The 17612-nt window shown below is 35.5% G+C and overlaps 1 protein-coding gene across 1 annotated transcript in view; it reads left to right on the plus strand.

Annotated features, from left to right (window-relative positions):
• Nucleotides 1-17612, plus strand: part of KPNA3 (karyopherin subunit alpha 3) — a 102144-nt gene that overhangs the window by 54239 nt on the left and 30293 nt on the right. The window contains exons 3-6 of the mRNA XM_044249680.1: nucleotides 15960-16049; nucleotides 16242-16271; nucleotides 16360-16412; nucleotides 16539-16634. Coding sequence (XP_044105615.1) covers nucleotides 15960-16049; nucleotides 16242-16271; nucleotides 16360-16412; nucleotides 16539-16634 — 269 coding nt within the window. The remainder of the gene's footprint in view (nucleotides 1-15959; nucleotides 16050-16241; nucleotides 16272-16359; nucleotides 16413-16538; nucleotides 16635-17612) is intronic.

The raw sequence follows: 17612 nt of genomic DNA on the forward strand, positions 1-17612 counted from the left end.
ATTCTGTCAGTTGTGTTTTGGTTTTGTTGGCTGTTTCCTTTGCTGTGCAAAAGGCTCTCTGCTCGGTGGGGAGCCTGCTTCCTCCTCTCTCTCTCTGTCTACCTCTCTGCCTACTTGTGATCTCTGTCTGTCAAATAGATAAATTTAAAAAAAAAAAAAAAAAAGGCATTTTATCTTGAAAAGTCCCAGTAGTTAATTTTTGCCTTTTTTCCCTTGCCTTTGGAGACCTGTCTAGCAAGAAGTTGCTATGACCAAGGTCATAGAGGTTGCTGCCTGTGTTGTCCTCTAGGATTTTGATGGATTCCTATCTCACATTTAGGTCTTTCATCCATTTTGAGATTATCTTTGTGTATGGTGTGAGGAAATGGTTCAGTTTCATTCTTCTGCATGTGGCTGTCCAATTTTTCCCAGCACTATTTATTGAAGTGACTGTCCTTTTTCCATTGGATATTCTTTACTGCTTTGTCGAAGTTTAGTTGACCATAGGGATGAAGGTCCATTTTGGGGTTCTCTATTCTGTTCCATTGATCTATATGTCTGTTTTGTGCCAGTACCATACTGTTTTGGTGAATACAGCTTTATAATGGAGGTTGAAGTTCAGAATTATGACACCACAGTTTTGGTTTTCTTTTTCAACATTCCTTTGGGGTCTTTTCTGGTTCCATACAAATTTTACGATTATTTGTTCCAGCTCTGAGAAAAAAGTTGATGGTATTTTGATAGGGATTGCTTGAATGTGTAGATTGCTCTAGCATAGACATTTTAACAATATTTATTCTTCCAATCCGCAGGCATAGAGTGTTTTTATTGTATTTCTCAATTTCTTTCATGAGTGTTCTATAGTTTTCTAAGTACAGATCCTTTTTTCTGGGGTCATTTTTGCCATTTTAGTATTTTTTTTCCTCTCATCATTTATTCTTCTCTGAGGGACAGAATGACAAGATGGAAAAATTCACATCAAAAAAGAGAAGAAGAGGCAGTATTGACTGCCAGAGACCTAATCAGTACGGACATAAGTAAGATGTCAGAATTAGAGTTCAGAATAACAATTACAAAGATACTAGCTGGGCTTGAAAAAACATGGAAAACACTAGAGAATCCCTTTTTGGAGAAATAAAAACTAAAATCTAACCAAGTTGAAATCAGAAAGGCTGTTAATGAAATGCAACCAAAATGGAAGCCTAACTGCTAAGATAAATGAAGCAAAAGAGAGAATTATTGATATAGAAGACAAAATGATGGAGAATAAAGAAGCTGAGAAAAAGATAAACAATTACTGAATCACAGGGTGGGGGTGGGAATTTGAGAGATAAGTGATACCATCAAGGGGAACAGTATTAGAATAATTCAGATCCCAGAAGAAGAGGAAAGAGAGAGGGGGGGCAGGAGGTATATTGGAGCAAATTATAGTGAAGAACTTCCCTTATCTGGGGAAGGAAACAAGTTTCCAAGTCCAGAAGCCACAGAGAACCCCCCTCAAAATCAATAAAAATAGGTCAACACCCTGACATAAAATAGTGAAACTTGCAAATTTCAGAAACAAGGAGAAAATCCTGTAAGTAGCTCAGAGAAGAGGTCTATAACCTACAAAGATAGAAACATTAGGTTGGCAGCAGAGACATGGCAGGCAGAAAGAACTGGCATTATATATTCAGGGTGCTAAATGAAAAAAATACGCAGCCAAGTATACATTATCCAGCTAGTGTGTCTTTCAAAATAGAAGGAGTGATAAAAATCTTCCAGGACAAACAACCTAAAAGAATTTGTGATCACCAAACCAGCCATACAGGAAATATTAAAGGGGATCCTTTAAACAAAGAAAGAGCCCAAAAGTAACATAGACCAGAATGGAACAGAGACAATCTACAGAAACAGTCACTTTGCAGGTAATACAATGGCACTAAATTCTTATCTTTCAGTAGTTACTCTGTAAATGGGCTAAATGGCTCACTCAAAAGACATGGGATTTAGATTGGATGAATAAGCAAGACCCATTGATATGCTGTCTACCAGAGACTCATTTTAGACCCAAATCCAAATATAAAGTGAGGGGATGGAAAAACATTTATCATGCTAATAGATATCAAAGGAAAACTGGTAGTGGCAATCTTTATATCCAACAGGTTAGATTTCGAACCAGACTATAATAAGAGATGAAGAAGGATACTGTATCATAAAGGGTCTATCCAACAAGACCTAACAATTGTAAATATTTATGTCTCTAACATAGGAACAGACAATTATGTAAGCCAGTTAATAATAAAAATCAAAGAAACACATTGACAATAATACAGTAATAGTAGGGGAGTTTAGCACCCCACTCATAGTGATGGACAGATCATCTAAGCAGAAGATCAACAAGGAAATAAGGGCTTTGAATGTCACACTGGACCAGATGGACTTCACAGATATATTCAGAGTATTCCATCCCAAAGCAACAGAATACATATTCTTCTTCAGTGCACATGGAATGTTCTTGAGAACAGATCACATACTGGGTCACAAATCAGGTCTCAGCTGGTATCAGAAGACTGAGATCAATCTGTATGTATTTTAGGACCATGATGCTTTGAAACTAATTCAGTCACAAGAGGAAATTTAGAAAGAGCTCAAATACGTGGATACATGGAGTCTAAAGAGCATCCTACTAAGGAATGAATGGGTCAACCAGGAAATTACAGAACAATTAAAAAAATTCATGAAAACACAACTGTTCAAAACCTATGGGATGCAGGAAAATGAAGTCCTAAGAGGGAAGTATATAGCAGTATAAGCCTTTCTCAAGAAACAAGAAAGTTCTCAAATACGCAGTCTCACCTTACAACTAAAGGAGCTGGAGAAGGAAAAGCAAATAAAGTCTGAACCCAGCAGAAGAGAACTCATAAAGATTAGAGCAGAAATCAGTTAAACAGAAACCAAAAAAACAGTAGAACAGATCAACGAGTGTAGGAGCTGATTCTTTGAAAGAATTAGTAAGATCAATAAACCCCTGGCCAGATTTATCAAAAAGAAAAGAGAAAAGACCCAAATAAATGAAATGATGGATAAAAGAGGAGAGATCACAACCAACACTGAAGAAATAGTTACAGGAAAATATTATAATGAGCAAAGCCACTAAATTAGGCAATCTGGAAGAAATGGAAGCATTCCTGGAGATGTATAAACTACCAAAACTGAAACAGGAGGAAATAAAAAAAACCTGAACAGACCCATAACAAGCAAGGAAATTGAAGCACTAATCAAAAATATCCCAGCAAGCAAAAGCACAGGGCCAAATGGCTTCCCAGGGGAATTCTACCAAACCTTTAAAAAAGAACTAATACCTACTCTTCTGAAGCTGTTTTTAAAACATGGGAAGGGAAGGAAAACTTCTAAACTCTTTTTATGAGGCCAGCATTACCTTGATCCCAAAACCAGACAAAGACCCCACCAAACAGGATTATAGACCAATATAATATCCCTGATGAACATGGATACAGAAATTCTCACCACGATACTAGCGTGGCTCAACCTCATGATCTGAGCCCAAATCAAGAGTCAGACACTTAACTATCTGATGTACCCATGTGCCCCCAGACAAGCTTATTTTTAAATGTTTATAGAAAGGCACAGGCTCTAGAAGACCTAAAACAGTCCTGACAGAGAATAAAAACAGCAGCAATTGCTCCAGCCAATATTAAGGCTTATGGGATAGCTACAGCAATGAATACTACATGATATTGGCTAAAGGATGGACACATTTCTCAATGTAACAGAAGATAGAACCCAGAAATAAACCCACACAGATACACCCAAGTTTCTTTTGGCAAAACTAAATCAGTGGCAGAAGAATAACTTCTTTAGCAAATGATACTAGAGCAATTGGAAATTCATAGGCAAAAATAAATAACCTCAACCTCATTCTCACACCTGTACAAATACATAAAATGGATTCTAGACTTAAATGTAAAAGATAAAACTATAAAACGTTTAGGAAAAAAAGTGGAGGAAAAATTTCAGGATCCAGAGCCAGGCAAATGGTTCATACAGTTGACCACAAAAGCATAATCCATAAAAAGAAAGTTAGAACTTAATAAATAAAAAAAATTTATTCTGTGAAAGCTCATATGAAAGGATGAAAATACAAGCTGGAAATAAAGAAGAAAACCACACATCCAATATAGGGCTAGTATCTATAATGAACTCTTAAAGGTTAACAGTAAAAACAAACAAACAAACAAAAAAACCTGATTTTAAAAATGGGCAAGGATGAGAAGAGACGTTTCATTGAATGAAGTATAGAGATAGCACTTATTGTGATTATGATTATTAATACATTATTAGCCATCAGAGAAATATGGATTAAAACCTACTATGCATCTATTAGAATGGCTGAAATAAAAAACAGTTAACATGAAATGCTAGTGAGGATGTAGAGAAATTGGATCACTCATATGTTGCTGATGGGAATGTGGAATGGTACAGTCACTCTGGAAAACATGTTGCTAATAAACAGCCTACCGGTTAAACTCCTACTCATTTATCTCAAAGATACGAGAACTGGTGTTCATACAAAATCTGTACTTGAATGTTCATAACAACTTTATTTTGGAATAGCTAAAACCTAGAAACAATCCAGATGGTTAAACTTTAGTAGGTTTTTGCCATGAAATACCACTCAGCAATTAAAAGGAACTAACTATATATATTTTTAAAGATTTTATTTATTTATTTGACAGACAGAGATCACAAGTAGGCAGAGAGGCAGAGAGAGAGAGAGAGAGAGAGAGGAGGAAGCAGGCTCCCTGCTGAGCAGAGAGCCCGATGCGGAGCTCAATCCCAGGACCCTGGGATCATGACCGGAGCCGAAGGCAGAGGCTTTAACCCACTGAGCCATCCAGGTGCCCCTAAAAAGGAACCAACTATTGATAGAAGCAACAACTTAATGTGAATTTCTTGGGAATTATGCTGGGCAAAAGAAAGCCCATCACAAAAAGATTATATACTGTGTGATTCCATTTATGTAACATTTTTGAAATGATAAAATTTAAATGAAGGACTGGGGGCGCCTGGGTGGCTCAGTGGGTTAAAGCCTCTGCCTTCGGCTCGGGTCATGATCCTGGGGTTCTGGGATCGAGCCCTGCATCGGGCTCTCTGCTCATCAGGGACCCTGCTTCTCCCTCTTTCTCTGCCTACCTCTCTGCCTACTTGTGATCTCTGTCTGTCAAATAAATAAATAAAAATATTTTTTAAAAAATTAAAAAAGAAATGAAGGACTGATTAGTGGTTGCAAGGGTTAGATTCAGGGACAGGGAGGAGACAACAGGGAGGTTGTTTGCTTAAAAAGGGGCAACAGAAGGGCATCTTCAGTTTTTGGAACTATTCTTTATTTTGAGTATAATGGTGGATACATGAATTTGTGCATGTGATAAAATTGTATAGAATTAATAGACATAAATTTTCATACAGTGAATGTAAATAAGACAGGAAATATGAATAAGATCAGTGGGTTATATCAATGTCAGTGTCTTCATTGTGATATTATACTACGGTTTGGCAAAATGTTAATTAAGAGAATCTGGACTAGGGGTACCAGGGTGGCTCAGTTCAAAGCATCAGCCTTCAGGTCAGGTCATGATCCCAGGGTCCTGGGATTGAACCCTGAATCAAGCTCTCTGATCAGCAGGGACTTGATTCTGCCCCTTTCCCGGATTAAGCTCACGTGTACTTGCATGCGCTCTCTCTCTCTCTCTTTTAAATAAATAAATAAAATCTTTTTTTTTAAGAGATATGATTTATATATACAGTGGAATATTATTCAGCCATAAGGAAGATTGAAATCAGGCCCTGCATAGGGCTCTCTGCTCGGCGGGGAGTCTGCTTCCCTTCCTCTCTCTGCCTGCCTCTCTGCCTACTTATGATCTCTGTCTGTCAAATAAATAAATAAAATCTTAAAAAAAAAAAAAAAGATTGAGATCTGGGGCATCTGGGTGGCTCAGTAGGTTAAAGCCTCTGCTTTTGGCTCAGGTCATGATCCAAGGATCCTGGAATCAAGTTCCATATCAGGTTCTCTGCTCAACAGGGAGCCTGCTTCCCCCACCCCTCTCTGCCTACCTGTGATCTCTGTCAAATACATAAATAAAATCTTTTTTTAAAAAAAGGAAAGATTGAAATCTTCCCATTTGCAATGAATGGAGGTAGGAGTATTAGGCTAATAAACAAAATAAGGGAAAGAAAAATACCATATGATTTCACTCATATATGCAATTTAAGTAATAAAACAAGTGTGCAAAGGGAAAAAAGAGAGAGAGATAAATCAAGAAACAGACTCTTATTAATTATAGAGAACAAACTGATGGTTACCAAGAGGGGAGAATTTGGGGGATTGGATTAAATAGGTGACGGAGATTAAGGAGTGCACCTATTGTGATGAGTGGGTGTTTTATGGAAGTATTGAATCACTTTATTGCACACCTGAAAGTAATACAATGCTGTATATTAAGAATTAAATAAAATTAAAATAAAAACCTAAGAAAAAACTAATTCAGGGTTTCATTAATTGAAGTTTTGATTGATCAAGGTTTTACTAATTGAAATTTTGATTGAGACAATTATAAATGTGAATGCAGTTATAAGAAATAATGCAAAAATCCCTAGCCCAGCTTCTCTTTTTAAAAGATTTTCTTTATTTATTTTGAGAGCGAGAAAGCAAGAGAGTATATGAGTGGGGAAAGGGACAGAGGAAGAGAAAGAATCCCAAGCAAACTCCACACTGTATGTGGAGCCAGACATGGGGCTCGATTTTACGACCCTGATATCATGACCCAACTTGAAATCAAGGGTCAGACACTTAACTCTACTGAGCCACATCTTCTTTATCTGTGTATCAGTTCATGGACACTTGGACTGCTTCCATATCTTGGCTATTGTAAATAATGGTGCAGGTAATCCCTTTGAATTAGTGTTTTTGGATTCTTCGAGTAAATACCCAGTAGTATGATTGCTAGATCATAGGGTAGCTCTATTTTTTTCTTTTTTTTTTAATTAATTTTTTATTTTTTTAAACATATAATAAGGGTAGCTCTATTTTTAACTTTTTTTTTTTAAGATTATTTATTTATTTATTTGACAGAGAGAGAGAGATCACAAGTAGGCAGAGAGAGAGAGGAGGAAGCAGGCTCCCTGCCAAGCAGAGAGTCCGATGCGGGACTCTATCCCAGGACCCCGAGATCATGACCTGAGCCGAAGGCAGAGACTTAACCCACTGAGTCACCCAGGCGCCCATTTTTAACTTTTTGAGGAACCTCCATACTGTTTTCCAGAATGGGTGCATTAGTTTGAATTCCCACCAACAGAGTAAGAGGGTTCCTTTTTTTCCTTTTCTTTCACATCCTCACCAACACTTGTTTCTTGTGTTTTTGATTTTAGCCATTCTGATGGGTGTGAGGCGATGTGTCATTGTAGTTTCGATTTGCATTTCCCTGGTGATCAGTGATGATAGGCATCTTTTCATGTGTCTGTTGGCCATCTGTATGTCTTCTTTTAGAGGAATGTCTGTTCATGTTTTCTACCGTTTTTTAGTTAAATTATTTTCTTTAGATACCCTATATCAGATATGCCATAAGCAGGTATCTTCTCCTATTCCATAGATTGCCTTTTAGTCTTGATAATTTTCTTCACTGTGCAAAAGCTTTTTACTTTGAGGTAGTACCAATAGTTTATTTATTTTTGCTTTTGTTTCCCTTGCCTCAGGAAACATGTCTAGGAAAAGGTTGCTATAACCAATGTTCAGAGCTTACTGCTTGTGCTCTCTTCTAGGATGTTTGTGGTTTCAGGTCTCACATTTAAGTCTCTAACCCATTTTGAATTTATTTTTATGTATGGTGATAGTGAAGAAAGTTATCCAGTATGGTGATAGTGAAGAAAGTTATCCAGTTTTCTTTCTTTTGCATGTTGCTTTCCAGTTTTCCGAAGGGCCATTTGTTGAAGAAACTGTCTTTTTCCCACTGGATATTCTTTTCTGCTTTGTCAAAGATTAATGACCATTTAGTTGTGAGTTTACTTCTGGGTTTTCTCTTCTGTTCCATTTTCTCTTCTATTCCATTCTATTTCTGTGTCCATACCATAGTGTTTTAATTACTAGAGTTTTATAATATATCTTGAAGTCTAGAATATTGATGCCTCCAGCTTTGCTTTGCTTTTTCAAGATTATTTTGACTACTTGGAGCCTTTTGTGGTTCTATACAAGTTTCAGAATTGTTTGTTCTAGTTGTGTGAAAAATGCTATTGATATTTTAAAAGGGATTGCATTAAATGTATAGATTGTTTTGGGTAGTATAGACATTTCCACAGCATTTGTTCTTCTACTCCTTGAGCATGGAATCTGTTTCCATTTCTTTGTGTCATTTTCAGTTTCTTTCATCAGTGTTTTATAGTTTTCAGAGTACAGTTCTTTACCTCTTTAATTAGATTTATTCCTGGGTATCTTTTTATTTGGGGTGTAGTTGTAAATGATACTGTTTTCTTAGTTTGTCTTTCTGCTGCTTCATTATTGATATGTAGAGATGTAACAAATTTCTGTATACTGATTTTGTATTCTGTAACTTTACTGAGTTTATTAGTTCTAGCAGTTTTTTGGTAGAGTCGGGTTTTCTGTGAGGGTACTATGTCATTTGTAAAGAGTGAAAGTTTTAATTCCTTACCAATTTGGATGTCCTTTTTAAAGAGAGGGAGTGGGGGAAGAGTAAGGGAAGAGGGAGAGAATATTAAACAGGCTCCATACCTGGAGCTGGGTTTAATCTCACAACTCTGAGATCGTGATTTGAGCTAAAATCAAGAGTCAGATGCTTAATTGTACTGAGCCACCCTGGTGCACTACCTTTTATTTCTTTTTGTTGTCTGATTGCTGAGGCTGGGACTGCAGTACTATGTTGAATATAAGTGGTAAGAATGGACATCCCTGTCTTGTTCCTTTCCTTGGGGGAAAACCTCCCAGTTTTTTCCTATTAAGGATGATGTTAGCTATGTGTTTTTCATATATGGACTTTATTATGTTGAGGTATGTTCCCTCTAAACCTACTTTGTTCAGGGTTTTTAATCACAAATGGATGTTATATTTTGTCAGATGCTTTTTCTGTGTCTATTGAAATGATCATGTATAAAACCTTAAATTAGTAAAGAAGAATCCAAAAGAAAGCAGCTATTTAATAAGATTAGTTAAATGATTCTTCAGGAAAAGTAATTTCTGTTATGTAGTCAGATTTTTACATGATTGGTGAATCAGTAGTGTTTTGGTTTAAAAAAAGTTTTTTTTTTTAAGATTTTATTTATTTATTTGACACAGAGAGAGAGATCACAAGTAGGCAGAGAGGCAGTCAGAGAGAGATGGGGAAGCAGGCTGCCTGCTGAGCAGAGAGCCTGATGCGGGGCTGGATCCCAGGACCCTGAGATCATGACCTGAGCTGAAGGCAGAGGCTTAACCCACTGAGCCACCCAGGCGCCCCAGGTTTTAAAAAAAAATTTAATCAAAGTATAATATATAGAGGAGAGTGGCCAAAATGTAAATATAACATATAAAATTTGTGGCTGAATATCCATATATCTACACAGCAGTAGTATCATTTCATAAATGTTAATATTGAGGGAAAGGTCTTATCTTTTGATAAGAACTTTTTGATATCTTTATTTTTTTCTACTTTCTAAATTTTATTTTATTTATTTATTTGAGAGAGAGAGCATGAGTAGAGGAAAGGGACAGAGAGAGAGGGAGAGGGAGAAGAAGACTCCCTGCTGAACAGGGAGCTTGACTTAAAGCCAGGCTTGATCCCAGGACCCTGAGATCATAACCTGAGCCGAAGGCAGACGCTTAAGCAACTGAGCCACTCAGGTGCCTCCTTTTTCTACTTATTTAGAAGCATTTACATGCAACCAGAGTTGGGCTACTTTAAAAAAAAAAAAAAGAAAAGAAAAGAAATAGTAAGTTGTAGAATATATTTAAGAAAGAGCTCTGTAGCCACAACAAGGGTTTAAATCTTAACCGATATTTTTTTTTTAAGATTTTATTTATTTGACACAGAATGAGAGAGAGAGATCACAAGTAGGCAGGGAAGCAGGCTTCCTGCTGAGCAGAGAACCCGATGCGGGGCTCAATCCCTGAGATCATGACCTGAGCCGAAGGCAGAGACTTAACCCACTGAGTCACCCAGCTGCCCCTTAACTGATATTTTCTAGATATACAATTTAATTTAGGCTGGTTCTCTGTGTCCCCATACTCATCTGTGAAATAAGAGATTTTAATTTTACAGGAACTAAAACTAGATAAGACTTAACACAATGAGTATATTGCTTGATAAAAACAAATTTAATTATGTCACATTCAAAATGGGGCTAATAAATATCTTTTTTTTCCATAACATGTTTAAGAAGTAATTGCTGACTTATTCCACAAATTTAGGTATAGAATATTCAGCCACTTTTTCAAGGTAAAGAGAAATTTGGAAATGAAAAAGAACTTTATATAGAGGTCAATATACAGAATTTGTTAACTCAAAAAATATTAGGTTGAGTCTTAGAAATTACCCATAGTTAGCCTTCTTAACCTACAAGGTGTTAATTCTGTGGGTCAACCCTAATAGAAAACAGAAAGTCAAAAGAGATTGAATACGTAGTTGGGTAATAGATTAATATCAGATTTTTAAAAGAACTTTAGAAATGGATCTAATTGTGTGTGTGTGTGTGTGTAGATAAAGTAGATGTTGAAACTAGGTTAGTTTCCATAACTTCTGTGCTCTCCTCCCACTTGACAAAAGAAAGAGATACCTTTTATAAATGCTGAATTTTTTGAAGTACAGTGTCTAGGAGAGTAAAAAGCTCTAGGTTGTTAAGTAAAGGGACTATTTAAGTTACTGGTTTTGATGAAACTTCCTTTTATGATTAATTAGATCACCAGAAACCTGCCCAGGGATTATCTTTCCTTAGCTCATACATAGTTTTTGTTTTGTGAAGAGTAAAGTTTGAATGGGATGTCTGGGTGGCTCAGTCAGGTATGATCAGGTCATGATCTCAGGGTCCTGGGATTGAGTCCTGCATTGGGCTCTTTGCTCAGCGGGGAGACTGCTTCTTCCTATGCCCACCCCACCCCCCCAGCTTGTGCTTGCTCATGGGCTCTCTCTCTCTGACAAATAAATAAAATCTTGGGGGAAAAAAATTTTTTTTTTCCCCCCAAGATTTTATTTATTTATTTTTTATTTTTGCATTATTTTTTATTTTTCCAAGATTTTAGTTGTTTATTTGACAGAGAGAGATCACAAGTAGGCAGAGAGGCAGGCAGAGAGAGAGAGAGAGGGAACCAGGCTCCCCGCTGAGCAGAGAGCCCGATGTGGGACTCAATCCCAGGACCCTGAGATCATGACCTGAGCCGAAGGCAGCGGCTTAACCCACTGAGCCACCCAGGTGCCCCTTGAAAAAATTTTTTTAAAAAAGGATAAAGTATGATTTTCTGCCCTAAGATATTCTTGGCTTATTTTAGGATGCTATCAATTGAAATTTGGGAGTTATCACTTAATTTTTGATAAAAGAAACATTTTACTGTGAAGCTACAATAACTTTAAACTTGTATATGCTTAATAACATATGTCCAAATATATATAAAGCAAAAATTGACAAAGTTAGAAAGCAGAATTTGTCAAAGACATAATCATTGTGGGAAATTTCTTGTCGTTAATAAACACACCAATTAATAGGGGAAAGAAAAGTTAAATAACTTAATTTGCAAGTGTTGTTTAAAAACATATATAAAACCCAATGAAAAATAGTTTTGTGATAGTATAAAGCTATAATTTCCAAACTGTGTGCTGAGGTACATGGGGCTCCGTGATGAAATCAGAGAGACATTTGGGATATTCTAAATTTTTAAGAGACTCATAGCAACATTTGACATCTTTCAGATACCACAGAACTATTAGGTATTGAGGTAGTTCACAATTTAAATATTAGATCTCACTGCATTCCTTTTAATCACATATTTTAAGAGTGAAGTGAGATTTATTTTTTCTTTCAATTTATATACCCACAGCTCCCCATCCTTCACAGCCCCACGACCCCCTGCCAATGACTATTAAGTTGTTTGGACCTGACTATTTGAATAAGAAAACTTAGGTATTTCTTTTGGCCTATACTGTGGACTTAGAAGGTTCAGGAAATTCTGGTGTGAAGCAAATACCAGTTAATTTCACAGTGTTGTAGAGACTATTTCTGATCACCATACAATTAAATTAGAAGTCCAGGAATAAGATAATTACAAAAATCTCATAATGGTGAAAGAAAGAAAGTACTTCTGAATACGTTGAGCATCACAGAAATTCTAGTGGCCATTGGGATTACCTAGAAAGGAACAATAGGAAAAATATTACATGTCAGAACCTGTGGAATACAGTTAAAAATGTACTTCACAAGAGAAATTTACAGCAAGTAGAGATACAGAACAAGGAATAATAGTATTTAAAAGGCATATTAATGTGTCTATAGCATAAGTTTTAAAAGATTAGTACATCATTTAGTTTTTGCTGCATAATAAACCACTCCAAAACCAAGTAGCTTAAAACAGTTGACATTTTAGTCAGCTAATAATTCTGTGGGTTGGCAGAGTGGTTCTACTGGTCTGGGCCAATTCAGCTGATCTCTGCTGGGCTCCTTCATTCATCTCTGGTCAGTTGGTGGTTAGCTGGTGACTAGATGATCAAGGATGGTCTCACACAAGTTTCTGGCTTTTGGATGAGACCTTGATTGTCTTCTATGTAGCCTCATCCTCCAGCTGGCTAGCACAGTGTTGTTCACGTGGTGGTTTTAGAATTTTAGAAGCAGCAAGAGAGGACATTCTTAAATGTGTAAGCACTTTTCAAGTTCATTTGATTAATGTCCCATTGCCAAACCCAGCCACACAGCCACACCTAGAATTAGTACAGGACCAAACTGTCCAGAGGCATGGGTATGGGAAGGCAAATTATAGCCATTTTTACAAACAATCTACCACAGTTTGAATATAAACAATTTTTTTGCCAATAGATTTGAAAACTTAGCTGAAATGAACAATTTTCTAGTGGAAAAAAAGATTTACCCATTTAACTCAAGAAGAAATGAAAAACATGAAGAGATCTTAAAGTAAATTATATCAGTAGCGAAACATTTAACCTCTTCCAACCTAAGATAGAAAAGGTAATCTTGCTGATAGTTCTATCAGCAAACATTCAAAGAACAGATAATTTCAGTCTTATTAAGTGATTGTAGAGAATGTAGGGAGGTAACAATACCCAACCCATTTTGGAAGGCTAGCAAAGCCATGACTTCAAGAATGAGACCAAGACAGCATGAGAAAAGGTGCTTGCAAGCCAGTTTCACTTATTAACATAGGTAAGAAAAAAAAAATTGTAAATCAAATATTAGCAAATTAAGTCCAGTAGTGAATATCTTTTTAAAATTTGCAGGAAAGATTTATCCCAGGTCTTATAATCATTTAACTTTTACACTGCAAGGTTCTAAGTTTAACATTAAAAAGTCAGTTAATTTACCACATTTACAAATGAAAGAGGAAAATTACATGTCCATATCAATAGATGCACAAGAAGTACAGTTTAATAAAATTAAGCACCTGTTTGTGGCTAAAAAGAAAAAGATCTTAACAAATTAGGAATAGAAATGTGATTCCTTACGAGGTAGGGGGTGGGAAAGACCGCAAGCATCATATATTATGATAAAATGCTATTCCTATATTGGGCATCTGTGTATTTAGGAGGTTTTAGTTATATTTATGCTATTATGTATTGTTATTGTGCCTGAAATATCTGGTGGAGTTGGAGAAATGGAGAGAGTACAATTTCTAAAAGGCCTTTGGAAGTTTAATTATTCAGACTCAAAAGGTTAAAGGAAAATAGAGAATAAAATGAGATAAAAGCTTAGTGAAACATTTAAATAAATTCCAAGAAGTGTTAGGATATAATAAATTTTAAGATTAACCCTTGTACAAATGACAAAGTACAATGCATAGATTTTTTTTTAGGTTTTAAAACAATTTCAAACTTGCAGTTTGAAATTCAAATTTACATTAGTACAAAAACCACTGTGCACTCTTTACCCAGTACCCAGCTTCCTTGTTTGTTAGCTTTTTTCTGTATTTGCCTTATTCTCGCTCCTCTCTCTCTGATTTAAACACACACACACGTGCACACACACGCATGCGCACACACACACTTAAAACCGTTAAGTTGTTGGCATAATGCCCCATTATTCTTAATTTGTCAGTTCATATTTCATCAAAATATACACTTTCCTATGTAACCACAGTCCATTTGTCAAATTAGCAGATAAATATCTGCCATCTAATTCATGGACCTAACTCATATTTTACTAGTTGTTCCTAATGTCCTTTATAAATCCAACATCCAATCTAGGATTAGACATTGTGCTTGTCATGTTTCCTTAATCTCATTCAGTCCGACAGTTCTTCTGTCTTTATCTCTCAAGACTACATTTTTGAAGAGTACAGACTAGTTCTTGTAGATTGGCAGATTTAGGTTTGTCTCACTTTCCTCAGGTGGTTGTTGTTATTATGGTAGGAATACCACAGACATGATACTGTTTTCTCAGTACATGAGACCAGAAGGCTCATAATGTGGATTTGTTCTTTACTCATGATAATAACCTTTTGTCAGTTCCTCAAGATGCTGTCTGCCAAGTTTTTCCACCATAAATTAATAAGTATTTTGTGGAGAGCTACTTGAGAATATAAAATATCAATGCATGGATTTTAATATTTGGAAGATGCATTAATTTAAAATAATGTAGAACTGATTGAGTAGTTGCTAAAGAAGTATGCTGTGATAAAACTGCAAGTTGATAGGTTATCTAATGATTAGCGCATATATATATATATATATATGCCTCAGTTTGTTTAAACTTGTTTGCTTCTACATAGGACAAAAAATATTATACAGATAAGCCAGTAAACTGCAGATACGCATATATTTCCAGTGTTAACTTTCTACTCGATCGGAATTTTAACATAAATATTAATACCTCTTCAGATAATTTCTGTTATCAAATACTTCTATAAATACTGTGTTGAAGACTAGATAGTATAAGCTCTGAAATTTTGAGTTGAAAAGGATTTTAGAAATCATTCAGTCTTTTTTTTTTTATGATTTTTATTTATTTGAGACAGAGAGCAAGCAGGTGTGTGCATGAGCAGTGGGGAGGGGCAGAGGGAGAGGGATAAGCAGGTTCCCTGCTGAGCAGGGAGCCCTAAGTGGGGTTCGCTGGATTCCAGGACCCTGAGATCATGACCTGAGCTGAAGCAGGCACTTAAGGAGCCAGCTGAGCCAGCCAGGCACCCTAGAAATCATTCAGTCATTTATCTAATATATTTTTACTTAATTCCATAGATAAACAATAAATTTAAAAGAAGATTGATTTACCCAAAGTGATATGTGAAATGGTACATGGTGCTGCCATTACAAACAGTTGAAACCCCATAAAATGTAGAAATGTATTTGCTAGTAGAGAACTTTTGTTTTTAAAAGCCAGATAGCAAGAGTTTATATCTGAGGTGATGGCAAGTAGGTGGCATTTATGCTGATGAATTCCCATTCCTCCCATTCCCAACAAGCATACAAACTTTAACATTTGAGCTTTGAACTCTTTCCCATCTAGCTGATTTCTTGCTTTAGTAATTAGGTGAAAGCTATCATACCATTTAATGTGTTTGCTAGACTTTTATAGTAATAATGCATCCCCAAATTTGAATCTTTATTAAAAGACTGGGAAGCATGATGTTGGTCAGAACTACTGGTGTTTAATATTGTGTGTGTGTGTGTGTGTGTGTGTGTGTGAAAGCTGTACTGTCACCAGTTAATTCTGTTACCAGATCTAGAAGGTAGCCTGTTACTGGTTTGTAGTATGCACATTTAATTCATGTTCTCCTTATCCAGAACAAAAGAGATGAACACTTACTGAAAAAAAGAAATGTTCCCCAAGAAGAAAGTTTAGAAGATTCAGATGTTGATGCTGATTTTAAAGCAGTAAGTTACTTTGGTGTTATAAAGTGTTTTTACAATAATTTTTATTATAAGCAGAAAACCTCATTTGTAATCTAAGACCCAATTTTACAATGATAATTAATGTATATTAATTCATAACTATAGTAAATAGACTTAATAAAAACAATTTTATTAAAAAAATTCTTTCCTGAACTGTCTTTTTTTCCTTTTAAGCAAAATGTAACACTAGAAGCTATATTGCAGGTATGTTATTATTTAATATAATTCTCACTTTGAAGTATTTTAAATTTGATATTTTTAAAATTTCTTAAATTTACATTTGCTGTTACAGAATGCCACAAGTGATAACCCAGTGGTCCAGTTAAGTGCTGTTCAGGCTGCAAGGTAAATACTAATTTGTCCAGGGAGTTATTGTAGGTGTCTTAGCTAGTAGTCTAGAAGTAATACGTTGTTTCTTCTGTTCATAGTTTGAAAATTATAGCAGTTAATTTCTTATATTTCTTTTTTTAGAAAGCTATTATCCAGTGACAGAAACCCACCAATTGATGACCTAATAAAATCTGGGATTTTACCAATTCTAGTCAAATGTCTAGAAAGGGATGATAAGTAAGTATGGATTTGAGTCTCTGTTCACTTATTTTTAGCTAACTGAAAATTTAGGATTATAATTTAATTAATGGGTTCAGTTAGGTTTTGCATTTATTATGTTTTTCATTTGTCATATTGTTTTACAATCATCTTAAAAGTTATGTTTATCTTTTTTTTTTTTAATAACCATATAATGTATTTTTATCCCCAGGGGTACGGGTCTGTGAATTGCCAGGTTTACACATTTCACAGCACTCATCATAGCACATACCCTCCCCAATGTCCATATCCCTTCATTTGTCATATATTTTTATGTAACTTCTTAATTGTATGATCATATTCAAAAGACCTGAAGGGGGTTTTGTTGTTGTTGTTGTTGTTGTTTTTAGTTTTTGAAGTATGTGTGTATTTTCTAGGAAAATTTTAGCTTAATGTTTATTGCCTATTCTAACTTACTTCAAATATTTATAGTCTTTATTTATTTTGTTTTTGTTTTGAATAATATTTTAAAACAACCCAAATAGTGTTTGAGTCACTCTTTGCTTATGAGTCTATATATAGATTAACCTTATGACTGAGTCAACATGAATGGTTTCCAGAACTGAGTGGCTCTTACCCTGGGAATATTCCAGCTGATCCACTGATCTTCTGCAAAATCTTTAATATAACTCCAACCATGATTATTTGTCTAAATAATATGCTTTTTATTTGTGGTAAATTAAAAATCAGATTGTACTTTTCCAGAATAGAAAGGGGAAAACACTACTTTGTATCTTTTGAGGCGTGGCCCCATTTCTGCCAATGTTTAAGAGATATCCCAGTGTGCTGTATCTTAAAACTCATCAATTTGAATTAATGGAGAAGAACCTAAGTTTTAACTCCAAAGTATTTTATTTAATTTTTTTTAAAAGATGTCATTTATTTATTTTAAAGTGAGAAAGAGTAAGCAAGGGGAGTGGCAGGGAGAGGGTGGCAGGGCGGGGCGGGGGGATGCAG

This window comes from Neovison vison, chromosome 5 (assembly GCF_020171115.1).
Source record: "Neovison vison isolate M4711 chromosome 5, ASM_NN_V1, whole genome shotgun sequence".
In the NCBI taxonomy this organism is placed as follows: domain Eukaryota; kingdom Metazoa; phylum Chordata; class Mammalia; order Carnivora; family Mustelidae; genus Neogale; species Neogale vison.